The sequence below is a fragment of the Aspergillus luchuensis genome, chromosome 8 (genome assembly GCF_016861625.1).
Source record: "Aspergillus luchuensis IFO 4308 DNA, chromosome 8, nearly complete sequence".
NCBI classification, from domain to species: Eukaryota; Fungi; Ascomycota; class Eurotiomycetes; order Eurotiales; family Aspergillaceae; genus Aspergillus; species Aspergillus luchuensis.
In genome coordinates this window covers 3,605,031-3,624,941 of record NC_054856.1, presented here as the reverse complement: position 1 = coordinate 3,624,941, position 19,911 = coordinate 3,605,031, and the positions used below count along the sequence as shown (strand labels likewise).

Sequence of the window (19,911 nt, the reverse complement as noted above, 5' to 3'; positions counted from 1 at the left end):
AATCTATGACAGTAGTATGCTCTGAAGAGGCAGTGAACATATAATTATCCTAATAACTCTAATCCTGATGAAGTATTATAAAGAGGATGACCTCAAATAATAAGATAGTATTCTTAAATGATACATAATAATAGAATTTTAAAAAAGAAGTAGCTTTGCTGTATTACTTAGCAAAACTGAGAAAATCTCCTTTCCTGGTAAGGCGCGGGTTGTACCCTGCTTATGAACATGACGGTATAGTTTACTGCATTCAGTGCCCCTGATATGTATACAATAACTACTAAATCCAAATTTCTAGTAGAATTACTAAGATCTCGAATATAACTATTTGTACAGTCTAATGATCAGTCTCGCATTGGCCTGGCTACGGCTTGACATTACTTATAGTATTGATTAGTGTATCGTCCATGAGGTCTGCTACTGCCTGGGCGTAAATGCACAAAGATATGTCTTGGTAGAGGTGTACAGAGAGACCGCCTTTTATACGTACCTTGTCTGTGGTTCAGTGGGCTCTACGCCGGCGCTTGCATCAATAACGCCAACCATGAACACACTATGTAGTTGGAACTTAAGAGAGAGGCACACGAAGAAGAGACAGAAAAATGAAGAAGAAGAAAAAAAGGTTTCATACAGCGAAAGTGTCAAAATGGAGATATGAGGAACAGAGAGAAAAAAGGCGTGATAGACGAAGACTCTACTAACCCACTATGTATTCCTTAGACCGATTGCACTCTTTATCTGAATATTGTACACTACTAACCACAAATAGTATTGTCAGAAAACTTCACAACATTACCCTATCCCAAGTATTATCTGAAACTGCGATTAAACAATGACAGTAATACAACGGTGAATGCGGATGCAATTGGTCAAACATACCGGGTGTCACCGGATATTCAGCTGTGACGTCATATGAATATAAAGAGGTCAGCACGTCTGACAGACCAACTCTGTTTCTCCAACTCACATCACCCATTGCACCATGGATCCAGCAAACGAATACTGTGGGCTTGAAGACTATGGCCTGGTGGGGGACATGCACACTTGTGCACTGGTCAGCAAGAATGGCAGCGTCGACTCCATGTGCTGGCCCGTGTTCGATTCTCCTTCCATCTTCTGCCGCATTCTAGACAAGGAGAAGGGAGGCCATTTTTCAATTACCCCGGATCGCAGGTTGAAAAATCCACTCAGTAAGCAGCGCTATCGTCCGTACACCAACATGCTGGAGACCCGCTGGATTCATGAGGAGGGTGTGGTAAATATCCTGGATTATTTTCCGATTGCAAAACCCAAGCCGCATGTGGTCGAGAAAGGACTTCCTCAGTGGTGCCGATGCTATCAGAATAAAGGCTCTGCACAACAGGAGGCATGTCGTTCAGGGATGGTACGGAAAGCAGAGTGCGTGCGTGGTGAAATGGAGATAGAAATCGAGCTCTTCCCGGCGTTCAATTACGCCCGCGATTCACATATAGCCCAACAGTCTTCAGCTTCGGACGACGGTATCCAAGTTTACCACTTCCAGTCAGAGAGTCAGAATCTGGCTGTCAGCGTTTTGGGAGACAAGGGTGATATTTCTGAGGACGACTCTGAACTTAGCATTGAATTCGAACTGTCCGACCGACCCGGCCACCTGGGCCCCGGTCTGATTGGGAAGGTTACCTTAAAAGAAGGACAGTCCGTCACTATGCTTCTTCACGATCAGGAATCCATAACGTGCAATGCCCAGGATTTAGCGCCATATCTACAGCAGATTGAGCGAACGACTGGCGATTTCTGGTCAGATTGGACCAGCAAATGCACCTTCCGAGGCCACTACCGCGAGCAAGTGGAGCGCAGTCTACTCGTTCTGAAGCTTCTGACCTACAAGCCAACCGGAGCAATCGTGGCAGCTCCCACCTTCTCACTACCTGAGCATATAGGTGGGAGTCGCAACTGGGACTATCGGTATTCATGGGTACGCGATGCCGCATTCACCGTCTATGTGTTCTTGAAGAACGGCTATCCAGAAGAAGCCGAATCGTACATCAACTTCATTTTCGAGCGTATCTTCCCGCCGATGGATAAGAATCCAAAGCCAGGGGAGCCCTTTCTGCCTATCATGATCACTATTCATGGTGAGCGCGAGATCCCCGAGATGGAACTCGACCATCTAGAGGGGTACCGGGGGAGCCGACCGGTGCGTATCGGCAACGGTGCAGCGACTCATATCCAGCTCGATATTTACGGAGAACTTATGGACAGTATTTATCTCTACAACAAACACGCAGCCGATATCTCATACGACCAGTGGCGAGCTATCCGTCGCATGATCGATTTCGTCATCCAGATCCGCCATCAGCCTGACCAGTCCATCTGGGAAGTGCGCGGGCCACCGCAGAACTTTGTTTACTCAAAGATTATGCTTTGGGTGGCTTTGGATCGTGGCGTGCGTCTAGCGGAGAAGAGATCCAATTTACCGTGTCCGGACCGGGCACGATGGATGCACGAACGTGATGCACTATACGATGAGATCATGACCAAGGGGTATAACGCAGAGAAGGGATTTTTCTGCATGAGTTATGAGAATCAGGATGCCATGGACGCTGCTGTGCTTATTGCGCCGTTGGTGTTTTTTGTAGCGCCAAACGATCCTCGGTTGTTGAGCACCATCCAGAAGATTACGGATGTTCCCGCAAAAGGAGGGTTGAGTGTGGCTAATATGGTATCACGGTATGATACTGGGAAGGTCGATGATGGTAAGCTGTCCCCCGTCTCCTTTGATTACGACTCACATCTAACAATCATCCCAGGTGTTGGAGGCAACGAAGGCGCTTTCCTAATGGTCACATTCTGGCTCGTCGAAGCCATGATGCGCGTAAGTTCCGAACTCGCCTCCTAGTTATTCCATCTCGATAGCTGACAATCATCATCAGGCCGCCAAGTCCAAAGCATATCTTCCTCACGACCCGTTCTTCCAACAACTGCGCAAGACAGCTACATCGCAGTTCGATAGCATTCTCTCTTTTGCAAATCATCTGGGAATGTTCTCCGAGGAGGTTGCGACGTCCGGAGAGCAAATCGGCAACATGCCGCAGGCGTTTAGCCACCTGGCGTGTGTGAGTGCAGCGATGAATCTCGGCGGAGGGGGCGACCGATGATTTTACCTGATCTTGAAAAGGATTTGTAAAGAACGATAGGAAATGAGAATAATGGCAAAGAGATGTGAAAGGTTTCTGGCGTTTACCTTTCCATAAATTACATTGCAATATAAAGCAAGATCGCATCAAGTTCCCTTTGAATTCGGCAGAGGAACTCTTAAAACCTGCAAGGCCCCTTCCTCTACTGCTTCCAGTAGACACGAAATGCTACAAAGAATGTCTGATGGGTTATACTCAATGAAATATCTCTATCCTTTCAATGATGGCCGAATTTGGTGTTTTACATACCGCTACTAGTACCATTACGCCTAAGGTTGTAAGTGTAAGATAATGGTTCCTATAGGTATATATATTTCGGTAGGAGGTCACGCATTACCTAGCACTACACCGCGCCACCTTCAAGTAAGAAAACCCAAAGGCGAATAAATGCTGATCCAGACATGACAAGCCTAAAAAAGGAAAAGTAAGGGAAAAAAAAAAGGGCAGGGGATAGAGGATCCGAATAAAAACTCAACCAGAAGTGATAAAAACAAAAAAGAAAGCCCAACGCGGGGCTCGAACCCGCAGCCTTGAGATTAAGAGTCTCACGCTCTACCGATTGAGCTAGCCGGGCTAGTTCGGTGAAAGGTCCAGAGGAAGAGTGCTACTAGTAGAAAAGATTATTGATCAGTCTTCCAACCTGATCTGCATCACGTGCTTGAGCCCCTTATAGACAGATGCATTAGTGACACTTTTAGAGCCATTTTACGGCTGTGCATTAGTGCTATGCTTTAGAGCCATTCTATATGCACGGTCTTGCATTAGTCTCACTTTAGAGCCATTCTGTGGCCGTGCATTAGTGCTATCTTTTAGAGCGATTCTGTATGCATGGGCCTGCATAAAGATCTATCTATGGAGCTTGACCCTGATATAACCAATTACCAACGTAGACCTGACCTCCCATGTTTGTCATTGTAGAGCTATTATAGAGATTGAGTATAAGAATATCTTTCAATCAATCCATGCTGCATTATCAGGCTTCCCTAAGCAACGCGGTTTACTGTCGCCTCTTTCTTACCCTGCGCGAGTACCGTCCGATCAAAGAAGGTGCGTATCGACGAACTGTCTGATTAATTATATTAGCAAACGCTCCAGATCTTTAGAGAGCCATAGCCTACCAACTGCAGTCCACATCGGAAACCGTAGTCGCTTTCTTTGTCGTCCGCAGCTCTAATTGCCGTGGCGAAGAGACATTCGCGAAGAGAAACGCCGTACGTAGACGATTGCGCCGTTGCGCTTATAGGTGGAGACATGAGGAAGTGGGTATCATCCTGACGCTTGACAAACCACGTATATTCATAGGTTGTAAGAAAGCCATAGCGGCAGTAGTGGTCGTCCATATAGCGTGCTACCTGACCTATATCGTTAACAGTACAGTCAGCTTTTGATATCTTTCCTGGAAAGATATATGATCACATGCCTAGCTTAGCGGACAGGAAATTGTGCCACGTCTGGCGTTTCTTCGGCGCGAATATCCAGAATGTCTTAACCTCTCCCACTACTCTAATAGTATGTGTCTTGCAATCCACCATCACTATATCAGATATGAGTTTTGATTTTACCTTCTTGATCTTCTGTAAACTACGCTTTCACTTTTATCCTTTCTTCACGGGATCTTAGTATCTATTTATATTATATTATATATCTTTAAAACAGACTCTGAATTTTATTAGCTTTGTTACCTCTCTAATAAAATATAATATATTATTAATAAAGTAACCTTATACTTCCAGTTTATTAACTACAGCAAAAACCTCCTTAGTTATAATAAAATTAAAGACTTTATATTTACTATAATAAAGCTCTACAAAAGTCTTAATTTTTTTTATAAAATCTAGCCAGCTGCGTACCTGGATAGAATTTAATATAAATTTAGATATTCCAGACTTTAAAATTCTGAATCCAGTATTTATAATCAAGTCTAGAATATAAAATTAAAGTTTCTGGTAATAATCATGTAAAAGTCTTAAAAAAAATATAATATTAATATTATATAGCTAAGATATAATAATAGAATAGCTTCTATTAATTTCAAGTAAGTTAGAAGATAATAAAGAGTAATATTTTCTCAGATATTACACTTATATAAAATACAGGTAAAAAAGTATAAAATATAGAAAGATATACTTTTCTATATTTTTTATATCTAGTTTAAGTATATTTATTTAAAATTATATTTATTGCCACATGGAAGCTGAATAAAAGTTTAATAAAACTATTTTAATATAAATAAAAAATAAACAAAAACTAAGTAAAATAGAAAATAGTAAATTTAATTAAGACTTTTCCTGATTTACAGGAATTCCTTATATTTCTTCTAATTATTAAAAATAACCATTACTGAGAGCTAAATATAGAATATAAATAGAGATTATTATAAATTTAATTAAATATAAGAAGTATTAAATTTATTAAATCTGTTAAAGAACACGGCCAGTACAAAGTAGTATTCAGTCCTTAAAGAAAAGTATATTAGGATTTGGTAAATATGCCAGTCAGATCCAACGTCATCCTATGCTCTTGTTGGGTGTATGTGTCTTGTGATCCACCATCACTATATTAGGTATGAGTTTTGATTTTGTCTTCTTGATCTTCTATAAACTGTGCTTTTACTTCTACTTTTTCTTTACAAGATCTTAACATCTATTTATACTATATTATATATCTCTGAAATAGACTTTAAATTTTATTAGCTTTATTACCTTCTTAACAAGATACAGTATATTATTAATAAAGTAATCCTGTACTTCCAGTTTATTAGCTATAATAAAAATCTTCTTAACTATAATAAAATTAAAGATTTTATATTTACTATAATAAAGTTCTATAAAAGTCTTGATTTTTTTTATAAAATCTAGCCAGCTGCATACCCAGGTAGAATTTAATATAAATTTAAATATTCTAGACTTTAGAATCCTGAATTTAATATTTATAATTAAATCTGGAATATAAGATTAGAGCTTTTAATAATAATTATATAAAAATTTTAAAAAAAATATAATATTAGTACTACATAGCTAAGATATAATAATAAAATAGTCTTTATCAATTTCAAGCAAGTCAGAAGGTAATAAAAAGTAATATTTCTTTAAATATTATACTTATATAAAATACAGATAAAAAAGTATAAAGTGTAAAAGAATATACTTTTTTATATTTTTTATATCTAGTTTAAGTATATTTACTTGAAATTATATTCATTATTACATGGAAGCTGAATAAAATCTTAATAAAACTATTTTAATATAAATAAAAAATAAACAAAAACTAAGTAAAACAGAAAATAATAAATTTAATTAAAATTTTTTCTAGTTTATAGAAATCCCTCATATTTCTTCTAATTATTAAAAATAACTATTACTGAGAGCTAAATACAGAATATAAACAGAGACTATTATAAATTTAATTAAATATAAGAAGTATTAAATCTATTAAATCTATTAAAGAACACGGCCAGTACAAAGTAGTATTCAGTCCTCAAAGAAAAGTATATTAGGATTTGGTAAATATGCCAGTCAGATCCAACGTCATCCTATGCTCTCGTTGGGCGCTGATTTTCCTTTTTAGTTGGTTGGTAGGGTGGCGGCACTCCTGGTTTCGGGTCTTGCTCAGGCTTACTGTACGGTGCGCGCCAAATGTTAAACGCCTCCACGTATGGGCTCTCCTCATCTATTGGAAACGATGTGCTACTAGTTGGGTCGCTGAATCCGAGGCCATCGAGGTCAACCAGATAAAGCTTGTTTGTCCGAGCCTCGTAATTAAGATACCCAGCATGTTGCTGGACCAGCACATAGCCTTTCGTGCGCATGAACCTGCGATGATCCCAGTAGTGTAAGTAGATATACGTATTTATATTGTAATAGGGCAGAAACAGATGACTCACTCCAAGGTATGTGCGAGCTGGGTTCGAATACTGTCAAGCTGCTGATCGGTAAGCTCATCCTGGATATCTTCGACATTTTCGCCTGGAGGTATCTGCATGACCAAAAAGTCGATATAGCCATTCGGGAATGGCATCCAATCTTCCTGAGACTGGGTTTCGTGACAATAATACTTTGGCCCTAGTCCACGCTCACCCAGGAAGTCTGTGAGTTGGACTTCGTGGCAGTAATGTTCCTCAGCCAACTCCTCAGCCTCTGCGGGATCGTCAAAGTCAAAATCCTCTGGGTCCAGTTGGTAGCGGATTTTGAGAAAAGACTCTAGTTTGTTTTCCAGGTTTATAACTCTTGTTAGAACCCGGCGTTGGCCATGCTCGATATCCAAGAACTCAGTGAGTTGCTCCACGACCTTGAGCTTCCTCCCTTCGATATCAAAGACTCGTCCTCTGAAACTAAAGTCCCACATTTCTGCGCTTTCGTCTGAGTAGACACTTGAGTGAAGAATAGCAGAATAGTTGGACTCTCGGGGCGGACGTTTTGGTGTGAGTTGAGACGTTTGAAATTTTCGTTGTGAGGTAGTAGAAGTCAACATGAGTCACCACTCGGCATCATTCACTATGACGCTCAAGCAAGGTCATTACAGAACGTCATTACCTGCTACTTCTTTGGATATCAATGATCAAGACGAGAATATTCACTCTGGAGTAGCAATGTCTACTATGCTATGATGATGCTACTGATTTATTAGTCTTAAGTTAGTATCAATGTCATCTATGCTCGTCATTCCGGGCTGATTTATACCCGAGCATCTAAGTAGGTAATCAGTCAGCTTTCAGGAAACTTTCGAAGCTCACTGTACAAATGCGGATACAGGATGAGATAGTGCGAAGAAGATCTACCGCGTACCATGAGTGTAGGGTATTGTTGCCTCAAATTGTAGCCGCCAACTTCCATAATCTGGAGTAACCAGTGGGTCACGTGACATACATCTTGCTAGCCCATGCTTCACAAAGGGCTATATCACGGCACGCCCTATACAGCGAAAGCAAGCAAGCAAAAGAGAATGCAGCAAAAGAGTGACTGTATTGACTATATAGAGCGCGCAGCATAGCAAGCGCGAAATGGTGCTTTGTGTGGCGGCCTGAGCGCTGACGACGTGACCAAGCCTACATGGGTGGTTGCCTCAACAGCTTATGTATAGCATGGGAATTCCTCTCGATATAGATGCATGGACCTGCAGAAATACTAAACTTAGCGAGATTTGATAGGATTAGTATTACACTTATTGTCTGCTATATGCACGACACCGCTTTAGCTTCACTTTTAGAGCCATCCTGGGGCCGTGCATTAGTGCCATTTCTTAGAGCCATTCATATGCATGGGCCTACATTTGACAGCTGCCATCTGCACGGAGCTGCCTTAGTGTACCTTTTAGAGCCATTCTTCATGCACGGCCTGAATGAGTCGCTCTAAATATGTGGGCCTTGCCCAAGTAACCAATGAAACTGTTAGCTATCAGGGGTTTATGTACCCACTCTCTGCACAGACCAGCATAATGGCGCTAATGCACAGTCTTGCAGGTCGATGGCTCTAAGCCTGCGGGACACATTGGCATATCCAATCATGCTATAGAATAGATAGTCTGTGGGGCTCATGATCAACCCAGGGAAGCTGGGACTGATGCACAATTATACAGTACGCATAAATTCTTATCCCTGCAGATTACATAATTTCCGTTTTATTGCAGCTCTTGGCTAGTAATAAATGTGGCTAGAGCTAGTAAAATAAACTGTATGTAACAGGAGGTGTTCCAGCCTGTGGGATATAGCCAAGACGTATAGGTGACTCAACACCTTATTGCTTCAAATACGAGCCATTGGCGTCCAATAGCGTAAACCTTCCACGGGTTGCTTTTGGGAGAATTGGTAATCTGCAGGAAAGAACTAAATGACTTCCCAATGATGGCCACGTATCTTACTTTATGAACAGGCCATAAAGGCCGTAAAGACACGACTGTATGGTCACTGAAGACATGGCGGATAATATCTGGCTTACTCCGATTGTAGTATATTGTAGCGGATGCAATATAGAGTTTGAGATTCATCAACCTGACTGATCATCGGGCTAAGCGACAAAAAAGGTCCGGCTCGCAGAAATAGCGGAGAAATATGTGGCAAATATCTCAAAAACCGCGGCAAATTGTAAAGATTTCAATGAAATTGGGATTTTCAGACTAGTTTGCACAATTTTCCGGATGACACTGGGGATAATTTGGATGGTCATGATGATGGTCATGATGGCAATAGTAGAAGAATAGCCTATTATTACATTTCGACGCTGCATGGGAAGTAGTAGATCCATGTTCCCGGGACATCTGCAGCGCGGCATCGGAAGGTTTCACTCATTCGTTTGCTGTGACAGGTCAGGTGATTATCAGCTTGTCAGCATGCTCATCTAGACCAACTCTACCTCCCCAACCTCTCGTATACTCCTGGAACATTGCTTTTGCCCTCATTCAGCATTTATAGAACCTCTTCATCACCTGCCGGTCGTCTTTCAGCTTGACAGCAGCCGATCAATTTTCACATCCTATCAGAGCATCCACTTTCCATCTTCTGCCTTCAGGTCCCTTCTCTATCCTCGACGAAAACGAAATCCCCTATCACAAGCACCTCCTGTGACAAGTTTTTGTCGAAAATGGGTACCCTCATGGTGGTCATCAACCCAATCATGGCCGCTGGCGGCTACGACAATGATCGCAGAGTCGGAACAGGACGTGTCCTTCCTACCAAGTTCAATCCTCCCTATTCTGACGATACACCACATTCTCTTTTCCCACCTGGCATCAAAGTCGACTGTGTACCCCAGGTCCATCGCTTCATTCGACGAAACAACCCCCGCGAGCTCCTTATCTACACGAATGGCACCTGTGTGGAGAACGGCGGAGCCGTCCCCAGAGGAGGCTGTGGCGAGCCCAGAGGGGGCTGTGGTGTTGTCTACCGGTCTCCCGTGGACCTTCCTGAAGGCAAACTCAATCACTTCAAGGTCCCCCTGGAGATCAAGGGACCCAGCGGCCGAAGATATCCCCACACGAGCGAGCGAGCTGAGTTAAGGGCCGTAATTGCAGCCCTCCGGTTCCGCTGCTGGACCGGAGAAGGGTTCAACAAATTGGTGATCGCGACGGATTCCGAGTATGTGGTGGAGGGAGCAACATGTTGGGTCCAGGGATGGATTCAGAGGGGTTGGAAGACAAGAACAGGAAATCCTGTTAGTAATCGGGACTTGTGGGAGTGTTTACTGGGTGAATTGGAGCGGTGGTATGATCATGGTATGGACATCCAATTCTGGCAGATTCCGAAAGAATGGAATACCGAGGCAGCTCGCCTTGCTGAACAGGCCGCATTGGAGACACCAGCTAGAGCGTTTGGCGATGTTTCCGGATACATGGTTTGATCTGAATGTGTTTACGCAAGGTCGTCAGTGTTTTCGTTTGTTGTTTGCATGGAAGACCATATAAGACTGTCCAGGCATATGTTACGGCTGTTGTTGCTGAAACCAAAGATTGTATCTAAAGCTTTTTTTCCCCCACTATATACAGGGTCCTAACTTTGAGCGTATATTGCGGGCCTATTGGCAACCATCATCCCCTCTCGTGCTGGAAGCTTGGGCAGACTGACGTTTATACATGTAGTCTCAGCACCACAATTCAATTGGAAGCTTCCATCACGTTCAAGCGTCGCTACTACTACTCCACAGATCATTATCCTCATATTAATCCTGATGGTCTTGTACTAAGAATAGCCCCTCAGATCCAGAGCGCTCGGCCCACGTGACTTAGAAAAACAAGCGTTTGTGGCTATAGGGAGAACGACGCTAGCGTACAACTAGCTACACACTCGAGCTGGTCTGTTTGGCTAAGGGATTCATAACAACGCGGGGCAAAACCTCCTTCGACGTGGCCTTGCAAAACGCACCAAACTGCTGAACAGTAGCTTCGTCTGGTCGATTACCAACGTGTCCATTCCGGAGAGCCACGGCATACCCCAGCACAGCTTTGATGTGCTGCCGCAGGGGGAAGGAGTCTGGATAGCAGCTAGGTCACTGGGATGGTGCTTGGCTGCTGACGTGCTGCAGAATTTTGTTCGGGTTCGTATTTGGCGCCAAACTCTGCTGTCGGGGTTTCGGGACGGCGTATCTAATAGGGAGCACCCTAGTATGAGATAGGGGAGGTGTTGTACAGTTTTAAACGTTTCGTTTTTTTCTTTCTGTTAAAAATCACATGAGACGGTGACAAAGATGAAAATAAAGGGGTAAAATAATAATAATATTGATAATAATAATACTGGTAATACTAATATAGCCAAATAAAATTGATATCAAAATAAGAAATGAATGGGTCGCAGATCCTGTTCCACCGCACGGGAATAACCGGGTCCAAGGCCTAACTAATAATTAAACTACGTATAAGACCCTCCCGAGTGGTCCCGATATGGCCCGTGCCGACGAACTCGAACCCATCGCAGACAGTTAACGGTTCCTGTCTCGACCCATATTTGTGAACCATGGATCAATGCTACTTTTCAGTTTCAGGGCAGCGCCTGTGAAAGTGGGCCGATTGGGCACCCATCGGTGAAAAATTATTTATAGTTGTTTGTGTTAGGGCTTGTTTCTACTACAAGTCCAGGCCTTGGAAGGTATCAGAACACCGGGATTTGTTCGGGTTCAGTGTTCTTGGCACTAGAAGTGAGTCATATGTATAGTAGTGACTATATTATATCTATCATAATGTTTGGATGGAAGTAGTAATATAAAGTAGATTCAATTCCGAAATATTTCACCAGTAGATAGGTGTATTAAAGCATGGATGTGGTATAGTATAGTCTATAAAGGAGATTCGATGGGTATGAGAGAACGCGCTTGTAACATGGAAAGAAACTCGTGTGGTATCGTGAACGTCCCTCGGTATGGTTGTGGGAGTTTTCGTGGCTTCTCGAGGGATGGGTATGTAATCGAAGTGGTGCTCGTTGTGCATCCATATGCTTAGCATACGATAGCGTCGATGAGGTCAGAACCCACAGGGCTGTAATTAGAGAATACGTTAGCGGCCGATGCGATGAGCTGCGGGTAAGTCCACACCTACATCTAGCGCCCCTGTCCAGCATAACGGCCAGGTTGGAAGTTGTATTCATCGTCCCAGTGCTCCTTCGCAGCTAAGCCAGCTTTCCAAAGGTCCAGGTGTTTGCGAAAGCGCGATTTGAGATTGTTTGGGGAGGATGAGCGGTGTACGCCATCCTGGACGTTGAGACTTAATGAAGATGGAGAGTCCATGATGAGCGGCTGTGTGATGAACCACGAGGAAGTAAGGGAATATTGGGAAAGGAAGATGTTCTGATTCTACGACCTGAAATGACCAGGCCGGCCTATTCTTTATATGGTTGTCACACCGGGAGAAAAGAAAATTTTTTATTGTTTTCTTTCTTTTTTTATTCCCTCAAGGATAGCGTAAGCCTTGTCGGTTTTCTCTCGGCGCGGGTGATTCTCGGAATTTCGGCGATGGTTCGGTTCACGTTTTCATTTTTCATATCCCGAGATTTCCCGCACCAGTCAAACAGCACGGTTCCTGACAACTCATCCTTGGTTAACACAACGGACTCCTTGCCAAGCCATTGTTTGTATTGGATGAGGGTTAACACTTTCATCATCCTTGTTTCTATCTAGTCGTCTAGTTGTCCTAGGTTTGGAAATGCTCTATATCACTGTCTACCTGATTTCTGCCTTCCTTCCCAGAGGCCCAGCTATGGAACCACTGGACAGCCCGATGCGACTGATGAAACCTGTATGGACTCGTTACTTAGTCACTACTCATCTCCCTGGCGTCATTGCATATATCGTTTGCTGACGATAGACGATACGGACCGTGCATCGCAACGTGGTGCAATGTAATTGCTACTGTCTAGACAGAGTTAGGTGAGTTGCGTTGCCCGATCCTGGTGGTCGCGAGATTCTGGTGGCACCACACCGTTATACGTCCACCTGGTTCTCAAACTCCAAATCCTAGGGTACGAGCTCCCATATCTATACCCAGTCAAACTTTGACGATCTGGGCCCACAATATGTACCAAGGATCGGTCAGATGCTGTAGTCATTTCAATCACGTGCTACGGACCTTATCCGGCTCACATGATTAGTGCCAAGGCTAAGCAATAGGGTTTGACGCATGACCTTTCTTACTGAAAAGAAAAAGCAAGGACTACCAATTGCCGCAGATTTACCCAAATAGTAACAGAGTGACCGATATGACTCACTGTATTCTTGTCTTGTCTGATTGAAGTGCAAAAGGCCATGGTAGCGTCCGATATATATCCATTCATTATTAATTAGTATATCAATCGGTAAGTTAAGTCTATATAACTAGCCCAAAGATGTGTAACCCTCGACAGTGGCACAATGCCGGCCATGAAGCTTGAGGAAAGAAAACAAAGGTTAGAACCTGGTAAATGGGGTGATGACGAGAACAGCGGGAATTATGATGATATCCGTTAAGAAAACAACGACTTTTAGTTCTTCACGTCCGCCCTTTGGGCATCCCGCTCCCTCTCCTTTCTTCTCCACCCAGCGGCAAACCTCCACTGAATCAAAGGTCCTACCAATGCGAGCAGCTGGACAGCGACGCAAATGGTAAACGCCACCCCAACCCCAACACTATTGATAAGAGGCATGATGAAGCTTGTACCTCCCGCAGCAAAGAGACACCGTGCAAGGTTCAAACTCGCACTAGCCGCAGCGCTTCTATCGGGGAAAACATCAACAAGATAAGTCATGATAAGAGACTGTGTGGAGACAGCAGTCCAGCCCGTGATAAAGGTCGAGACGATAGGCACAGCGATGTGTACCTTGCGGGAATAATTAATTGTCCAACCAAACAAGATGATAGAAAGGCACTGAAGGATGGAGAAGATCGGCACAAGTCGAAGGCGGGCCTTCTCGAGGGGAAAGTTCTCTTCGCGTGTAGCAGCAGTGGTATCCTCCCTCTGCTCTGAATCAAGTGAAGCCTCGTACCTGGCCTTCACCCGACGATAGTCGGCATCGAGAATTTTACCAGTAATGAGTGTTCCAATCATGGATCCGACACCGTTCGCGATGAACGTCAAACCAATTTGCATCTCGGACAAACCATAGCGGCTTTCGAAAAGGGAGGACATCGCTGTGATGCTCATCTGCCATACGGCATAATAAACAGCGAGGAAAATAATAATCGGTGCCGCGTGGTTACTGATGAGTATACGGAGCGGGCCCAAAACATCAATCTTTTTCTTCGCTACGCGCTGCGATTGGCCATCCAGAATATGCTCCCAATCGACCTTGGTCGTTTTCTGATATATATCCAGCGGAAACTTCACCAGTGGGTTGGAAGACTTCAGGGCCCCATTGCCAACGATCGATCGAAGAGTCTCTGGCAGAAATACGATGAGAAAGCAGAGGAAAGCGCCGCTGTAAATGGTTAGGAACCAAAAGATTGCCTTCCATCCCAAGGACCCAGCAATTGCACCTCCAATTACGGGACCGACGGCAACGGGGACGAGCAGGCCAGCTTGGAAGATTCCCATGTAGCCACCTCGCTCGGCCCGAGTGGTGATATCGCTAATAACGCCAGATCCAATTGCAATCGTGCTAGCGCTTCCTGTACTTTGGAGACATCGGAGAACAATAAGTGTCGCGTAGTTCTTCGTCTCTGCAAGTCCGATGCAGGCGCCTAGAAAGACAATGAATGTGCACATGTATGCTGTCCGGCGACCTTTCACATCAGAGACTGGACCCCAGAGGCTGGGTGCTAGACCCTGAAAGATGAGATAGGAGGTAACAGTTAGGTTAAGAAGTTCGATGGAGACATTGAGGTCATTTGCAATTGTCGGTAATGCTGGGAAATAAATATTGGATGCAAAGCCGGAGACTATTGAGACGTTAATAGGCTACCATGAAATAGGGGCTTGGTATTATGTACATGTTGCTGCAGTTGATACGATAATGATGATCAACCACTTCTGACGCTTATCGAAGATACTGTAGGGTGGTTCGGGAGTAGCAATTTCAGTCGAATTATTCGATTGAACCAGTGTCGTATTGTCATCTGAAGGCATGATGTTGTTGTTCGTGTCTCTGAAGAATTATTTGTTGGTAATGGACTGGGATGTAATGCGACTGCTATAGAGAGCAGCCCTTCCTATATACAACGTCACCGTGGCAATCCCGTGATCATCCCGCAGTATTTTAGCGGAGTTCGGACCTGAGCTCCGGACTTCCGATTCTCAGGTCCGTTCCATGAAAAAGTACATTTTAGCCCTTTTTATTCCAATGCATCCTATAAATAGTGCAATCTAGCAATCTGAATCAATACCGATGCATTCATGCTTACTGTCAGTTCAAATATCAGACCAACATGGATAGCACTGCCAACAGCTCTATCAACTTTGGCGAAAACTATGCCGTTCTAAACCTAGACTGGATCACGGTGCTTATCGACGCCGTCAAAGACACCCCTGAAGGCCACGCCTTAATAGAAAACTTGGCCAAATGGAACCATGCCGTTCATGAAAGCGCGTCTCGTCCTCTAACCGTTTTCTCTACACTCTCTTTTCATCCCGGCCAGCCAGAAGTCCAACCCGGTACTCCTTTTGCCAACCTCATTGCCCCCTTCGGAGAGTTCAGACACGGTTCCCCCGAAACCCAAATTTACAAGGCATTCAGTGTGGACAGTCAAGATATCGTTCTCCCAAAGACTAGGTGGTCCGCAATGACGGGAAGTGTACTGGAGCAGATCTTGCAGGCACATGGAGTCAAGACGGTTATCATTGTATGTAAAAGGCACCCCAACAAAGTGAGAATGTGCTGACACCGTGAACAGTCTGGGTTGACTCTTTCTGGCGTGGTGATGGCTACGATCTATCGGCTCTTTGATTCGGACTACAATGTCTATGTTATCAGGGAAAATGTCTTGGATTTACCAGTTGAGCAGCATTCGGCATTTGCGAATGTTATGCTCGATATGTTGCTGCCGAAGATGGGCATTAAAGTCATCTCGGTGGATGAGGCAATTAATGCTTTGAGCTGATCTTTATGTGAGGGTACACTAGAATGTGTGGATATGTAATTGTCTATATTGACTTGTATTTCTCCAGAGCTTATGCCCTGCTCGTAATTCATTTGGCAATTTAAAACCATTATATAGATCGAGACATCTATGTATAACTGTGGAAATGAACTAAAACTCAGGAAGCACCAAACTACGCAAAATAAGAAGGAAAATGAAAGGTCATGGCTTCAGAGCTCAAATGAGATCATGTGACGAGGAGTCTGTATGCGGAAGCCAAATTAGAGTCCGAGCCCGGACCCACTTCTCAGCTCCGACACCTCCGTCACTTCCGATCAGAAGGAGATCAATCCAACTTCTCCATTACAAACACCGGAGATAACGGCCAAAGGATAAGAAGGAGCGCGATCAGCGACTCCACCACAAGTACTAGTTTCAATAACGTCGAAGTATTGTACAGAAGATGAAACCTTCTAGATACTCCACCTCTAGGCAAAAGGCCTGTCAGCAGTGTGCTAGTGCGAAAGCTCGTTGTGACCGCAGATCTGGAGGCAGGGAGCCATGCTCGAGATGCATGCATCGTGGCATCTCATGCTCGTATGTTCCAGATGATGCTTCTGAGCGGAATCCGACAAGCCCGGTAGCACCACCCAGTCCATTCTCGGTGTCGGATTCCTCACTTAGAGGTTTGGGAAGTGGCGTTCTGGCCATGAGTAACTTGTCAACTTCAACACTACCATCATCTATGGGCACCGAAGTGCTTGTTAACACTCAGAACGGGTTATCTGCGTTGGAAGATGTCTTAGACTTTTCATCTCTTGACCTGGTGTGCCCTATCAATGCCGATGATATTCAGAATCGTTGGATCCAGGCATATATCCCGATGCCTGGACAAGCAGTCAAAAACTACCCTGATGGTGTTAGATCATATATATACTTGACTCTCAGGTCGTACTCTGCGATGGCTGTCAGTGGCCGGGGGACCCTGCCCTTCATTCATCCCAAGCAGATGATCGCGCAGCCAGCCGGTTCACCCCTCACTACCTGCCTGAGCTTAGTACGAATATGCTCGAACCAGCTTCCTGGCAGTAGTCAGGCAGCAGTTAGTGTCCTACGTCGAGAAATACAAACTCTGGATCATGATCGGGTGAAATACACCAGTGATGGTCTGTTTGCCGCGTTCCAGTCTTACCTGATTTACTCCATGGTTTTGTTCTTCGTACTCGGACAATCATGCGATGATGACTTTCGCGCTATAATGACGAGCCTGCAAGAGCTAGCCTGCGCTTCATCTCGGCAAGGGTTGATATGTGCGGCTGATCAACGACGAGCGCGACCGAAGTGGGAAGAATGGATTATAACGGAGGCCAAGCGTCGGACACTTTACGTTATGTATTTGTTCGATAGTATCCTCTCTAGCCAGGAGGGTCTTCCTACCTTCCTTGGCACTGAGCTACGAGGTCTGCCTGCTCCGGCCAATAAGCTACTGTGGCAGGCAGAAACGCGGTATGAGTGGGAGAGGGAATATAACGTACATATGGCGGACTGGATGGAAGGATGTCTAACCATTGACGAGTTATGGCCCACGCCTGATGATTTAGGGGAGGTTGGGGTTGCAAGGAGGCGTGCAAGGGTGGATCAGTGGCTGCAGAACCTTGATGAATATGGAACAATGCTTTTCGCCATTATGAGATGTACTCACGGCGACTGATGGATGCTACGCTGTTTGTATTCGTCATACGCAGAGTTGTTAGTGCCATATTCAAAAAGATTCACCATCGTGATCTTCACTGTACGTACTTGGATTTATTTAAAAAGCCTCACGTGACATTTCACACAGGCCAAGTTGGCTTAACATCCAGCCTTCCAATCCCAGATTTTGATAAGGTCGTAAGATTGAGTTTCATCAGCACCTCCTGTCAGAAGGACTTGTTGTGGGTCTTTCCCTATAGGGAAGCTCGTAGACCTTTTCTAAGCCGTAGGGTGCAGTTCTTTACCTGAACAAGTATCACTGGCATGTGCGGCGCAGCACAAAGCAGGGCTCTGGCCTTGGTAACTGTATAGCTATGCAACTAGTGTTCTTGGTTTGCAGTAACCCAACCAATCAGCATTTCGTCATTATACAATCAGAGTGCCATGGAGTCGTGCGTGCCGGCTGCGGCCCCACTACAGTACCCTCACAGTCGTCGATGATTCTGCCTCGGGAATCGCTGATAAAGAGCGCCGGACCATGGCCACAAGCAAGCTGGCGGTGGCTTCGTGTTAGCCCATCAGGAGTGGTGAAGGTACAGTTATTATAGTGGTTATCTACTCCAGATCTGTTATTTGTACGAAGTATTCAACACCAATTAAATAGATGATGTCGTCCAATACCTTGCTTCCATCCTTCATAACCCTATTACTCTTTATGTTTAGCCTGCGGGGGAGGTAAAGCCAAACTAGTTGTCTGCCTTGAGTACTCACTGCTCCACCATGCCCTCCCTCGCATCGAGACAAGTAGCTGTCATTGTCAGCTTCGCAATATTGAATGCATTGGCTCTGGTAGCCGTGGGTTTGAGGTTCTACGCTCGAGCCTTCATACGGAGAAAAATCCAAGTTCATGATAGTCTTACAATCATCTCGTTGGTTATGCTCATTGGCTACACAACCTGTCTTCTAGTTGCTACAGTCAACGGAGGCGTCGGTACACAGGCTATAGTATCTGGGCTTAGCATCACGAGCGTGTTGAAGGTCAGTATGTTCGTATTTGGGACTACAAGGGCTATCTTACTGACGAATGTACCTGTATAGACTTTCTTCGCCTCCCAGCTATTTTGGGCAATTGGAATAGCCTGCTTCCGTCTTGCAATCCCTGACCTCTACATTCACACCTTCCCAGTTCAAAGGTTTTGTATCGCGGCATATGTACCAGAAGGAACCATCGTGCCGTATCTCATTGGTAGCATTGCCACCACACTACGTCTCTGTCGCCCATTAGCATACTACTGGAATCCAAGCCTCGAGGGCTCATGTGACAATGCAGTGACTGCGGAACTCGCGGCGGCCGTCATTAATATGATCCTTGATATCATCGCCGTATTACTGAAAGTACCAGTTATTTGGAATTTACAAATGGCCATCGACAAAAAGGTAGCTGTCACGGCCACCTTTGGTCTGGGACTAGTGTGAGTCAGCCCACATACCTCACCCTGCTGGGGACGTTTCAGACCAAAATTCAACCAATGGTATTTTTGTTATAAACCTCATCCGTCTCATTGAAGTTTTGGACTGCACCTTGGATTAAGACCTTACATACTGCACAGCTGATAGTGCCATTTTGACTGTGGCGGAGATGGCAGTTGGAATCATGGTGGCCTGTGCACCCACCTTTGGCCCGGTCATTTGTCCTAGCCGCAGAAGACGGTTCGCAGAGCAGGAGCAGGGCCTCAGTGGCAGCAGTCACGCCAGCGGTGGTCGGTGGCCCTTGAAGCGATCGAGACAGAATGCTATTGCTTCTTCTGCGTCTACCCCTGAGCATCACCCCTACAGACAGTTTACATCCGTTCACTACGACACGAGTCTAGAATGCAAAGTGAGAACTCTCGGAGTGGGCTTATTCGGAACTTCCATCAGAACACACACCCCAGCAAAGTCTCTATGTCTGAGCAGGTTGAACAAGCTCAAACATTGCAACGATGATTTAGAATCGGAATCCACTGGTGAACAAGCCTGGAGGAACAGCTCTTCATCAAGCGATATTGAATCAACCAAGCTATAATTACAGGCGAAT

General features: G+C 44.6%; 9 protein-coding genes and 1 non-coding gene across 10 annotated transcripts; 5 read left to right on the top strand and 5 right to left on the bottom strand.

The window, feature by feature from the left end:
* Positions 1 to 982: 982 nt before the first annotated feature.
* AKAW2_81240A (glycoside hydrolase family 15 protein) lies at positions 983 to 3,137 on the top strand (the record flags this gene model as incomplete). The annotated part of the gene is made up of 3 exons (XM_041682350.1): positions 983 to 2,735; positions 2,790 to 2,854; positions 2,913 to 3,137. 3 exons carry the CDS (start codon positions 983 to 985, stop codon positions 3,135 to 3,137), a joined length of 2,043 nt encoding a protein of 680 aa, XP_041549201.1.
* A 540-nt stretch (positions 3,138 to 3,677) lies between these two features.
* AKAW2_t80034S lies at positions 3,678 to 3,750 on the bottom strand. The gene has a single exon. It is a non-coding gene; the product is annotated as a tRNA-Lys (tRNA).
* A 464-nt stretch (positions 3,751 to 4,214) lies between these two features.
* On the bottom strand, positions 4,215 to 4,516 carry AKAW2_81239S (uncharacterized protein; the record flags this gene model as incomplete). The annotated part of the gene is made up of 2 exons (XM_041682349.1): positions 4,215 to 4,238; positions 4,295 to 4,516. 2 exons carry the CDS (start codon positions 4,514 to 4,516, stop codon positions 4,215 to 4,217), a joined length of 246 nt encoding a protein of 81 aa, XP_041549200.1.
* A 2,192-nt stretch (positions 4,517 to 6,708) lies between these two features.
* Positions 6,709 to 7,520, bottom strand: AKAW2_81238S (uncharacterized protein; the record flags this gene model as incomplete). Its single annotated transcript, XM_041682348.1, has 2 exons — positions 6,709 to 6,988; positions 7,060 to 7,520. The coding sequence occupies 2 exons, from the start codon at positions 7,518 to 7,520 to the stop codon at positions 6,709 to 6,711; spliced, it is 741 nt and encodes a 246-aa protein (XP_041549199.1).
* A 2,231-nt stretch (positions 7,521 to 9,751) lies between these two features.
* On the top strand, positions 9,752 to 10,507 carry AKAW2_81237A (uncharacterized protein; the record flags this gene model as incomplete). Its single annotated transcript, XM_041682347.1, has 1 exon — positions 9,752 to 10,507. The coding sequence occupies one exon, from the start codon at positions 9,752 to 9,754 to the stop codon at positions 10,505 to 10,507; it is 756 nt and encodes a 251-aa protein (XP_041549198.1).
* Positions 10,508 to 12,196: 1,689 nt separating this feature from the next.
* Positions 12,197 to 12,382, bottom strand: AKAW2_81236S (uncharacterized protein; the record flags this gene model as incomplete). Its single annotated transcript, XM_041682346.1, has 1 exon — positions 12,197 to 12,382. The coding sequence occupies one exon, from the start codon at positions 12,380 to 12,382 to the stop codon at positions 12,197 to 12,199; it is 186 nt and encodes a 61-aa protein (XP_041549197.1).
* A 1,229-nt stretch (positions 12,383 to 13,611) lies between these two features.
* On the bottom strand, positions 13,612 to 14,832 carry AKAW2_81235S (putative MFS multidrug transporter; the record flags this gene model as incomplete). Its single annotated transcript, XM_041682343.1, has 1 exon — positions 13,612 to 14,832. The coding sequence occupies one exon, from the start codon at positions 14,830 to 14,832 to the stop codon at positions 13,612 to 13,614; it is 1,221 nt and encodes a 406-aa protein (XP_041549196.1).
* A 659-nt stretch (positions 14,833 to 15,491) lies between these two features.
* On the top strand, positions 15,492 to 16,163 carry AKAW2_81234A (cysteine hydrolase; the record flags this gene model as incomplete). Its single annotated transcript, XM_041682342.1, has 2 exons — positions 15,492 to 15,905; positions 15,957 to 16,163. 2 exons carry the CDS (start codon positions 15,492 to 15,494, stop codon positions 16,161 to 16,163), a joined length of 621 nt encoding a protein of 206 aa, XP_041549195.1.
* Positions 16,164 to 16,605: 442 nt separating this feature from the next.
* On the top strand, positions 16,606 to 17,853 carry AKAW2_81233A (Zn(II)2Cys6 transcription factor domain-containing protein; the record flags this gene model as incomplete). The annotated part of the gene is made up of 1 exon (XM_041682341.1): positions 16,606 to 17,853. The coding sequence occupies one exon, from the start codon at positions 16,606 to 16,608 to the stop codon at positions 17,851 to 17,853; it is 1,248 nt and encodes a 415-aa protein (XP_041549194.1).
* A 761-nt stretch (positions 17,854 to 18,614) lies between these two features.
* Positions 18,615 to 19,899, top strand: AKAW2_81232A (uncharacterized protein; the record flags this gene model as incomplete). The annotated part of the gene is made up of 3 exons (XM_041682340.1): positions 18,615 to 18,872; positions 18,933 to 19,306; positions 19,452 to 19,899. The coding sequence occupies 3 exons, from the start codon at positions 18,615 to 18,617 to the stop codon at positions 19,897 to 19,899; spliced, it is 1,080 nt and encodes a 359-aa protein (XP_041549193.1).
* Positions 19,900 to 19,911: the final 12 nt, after the last annotated feature.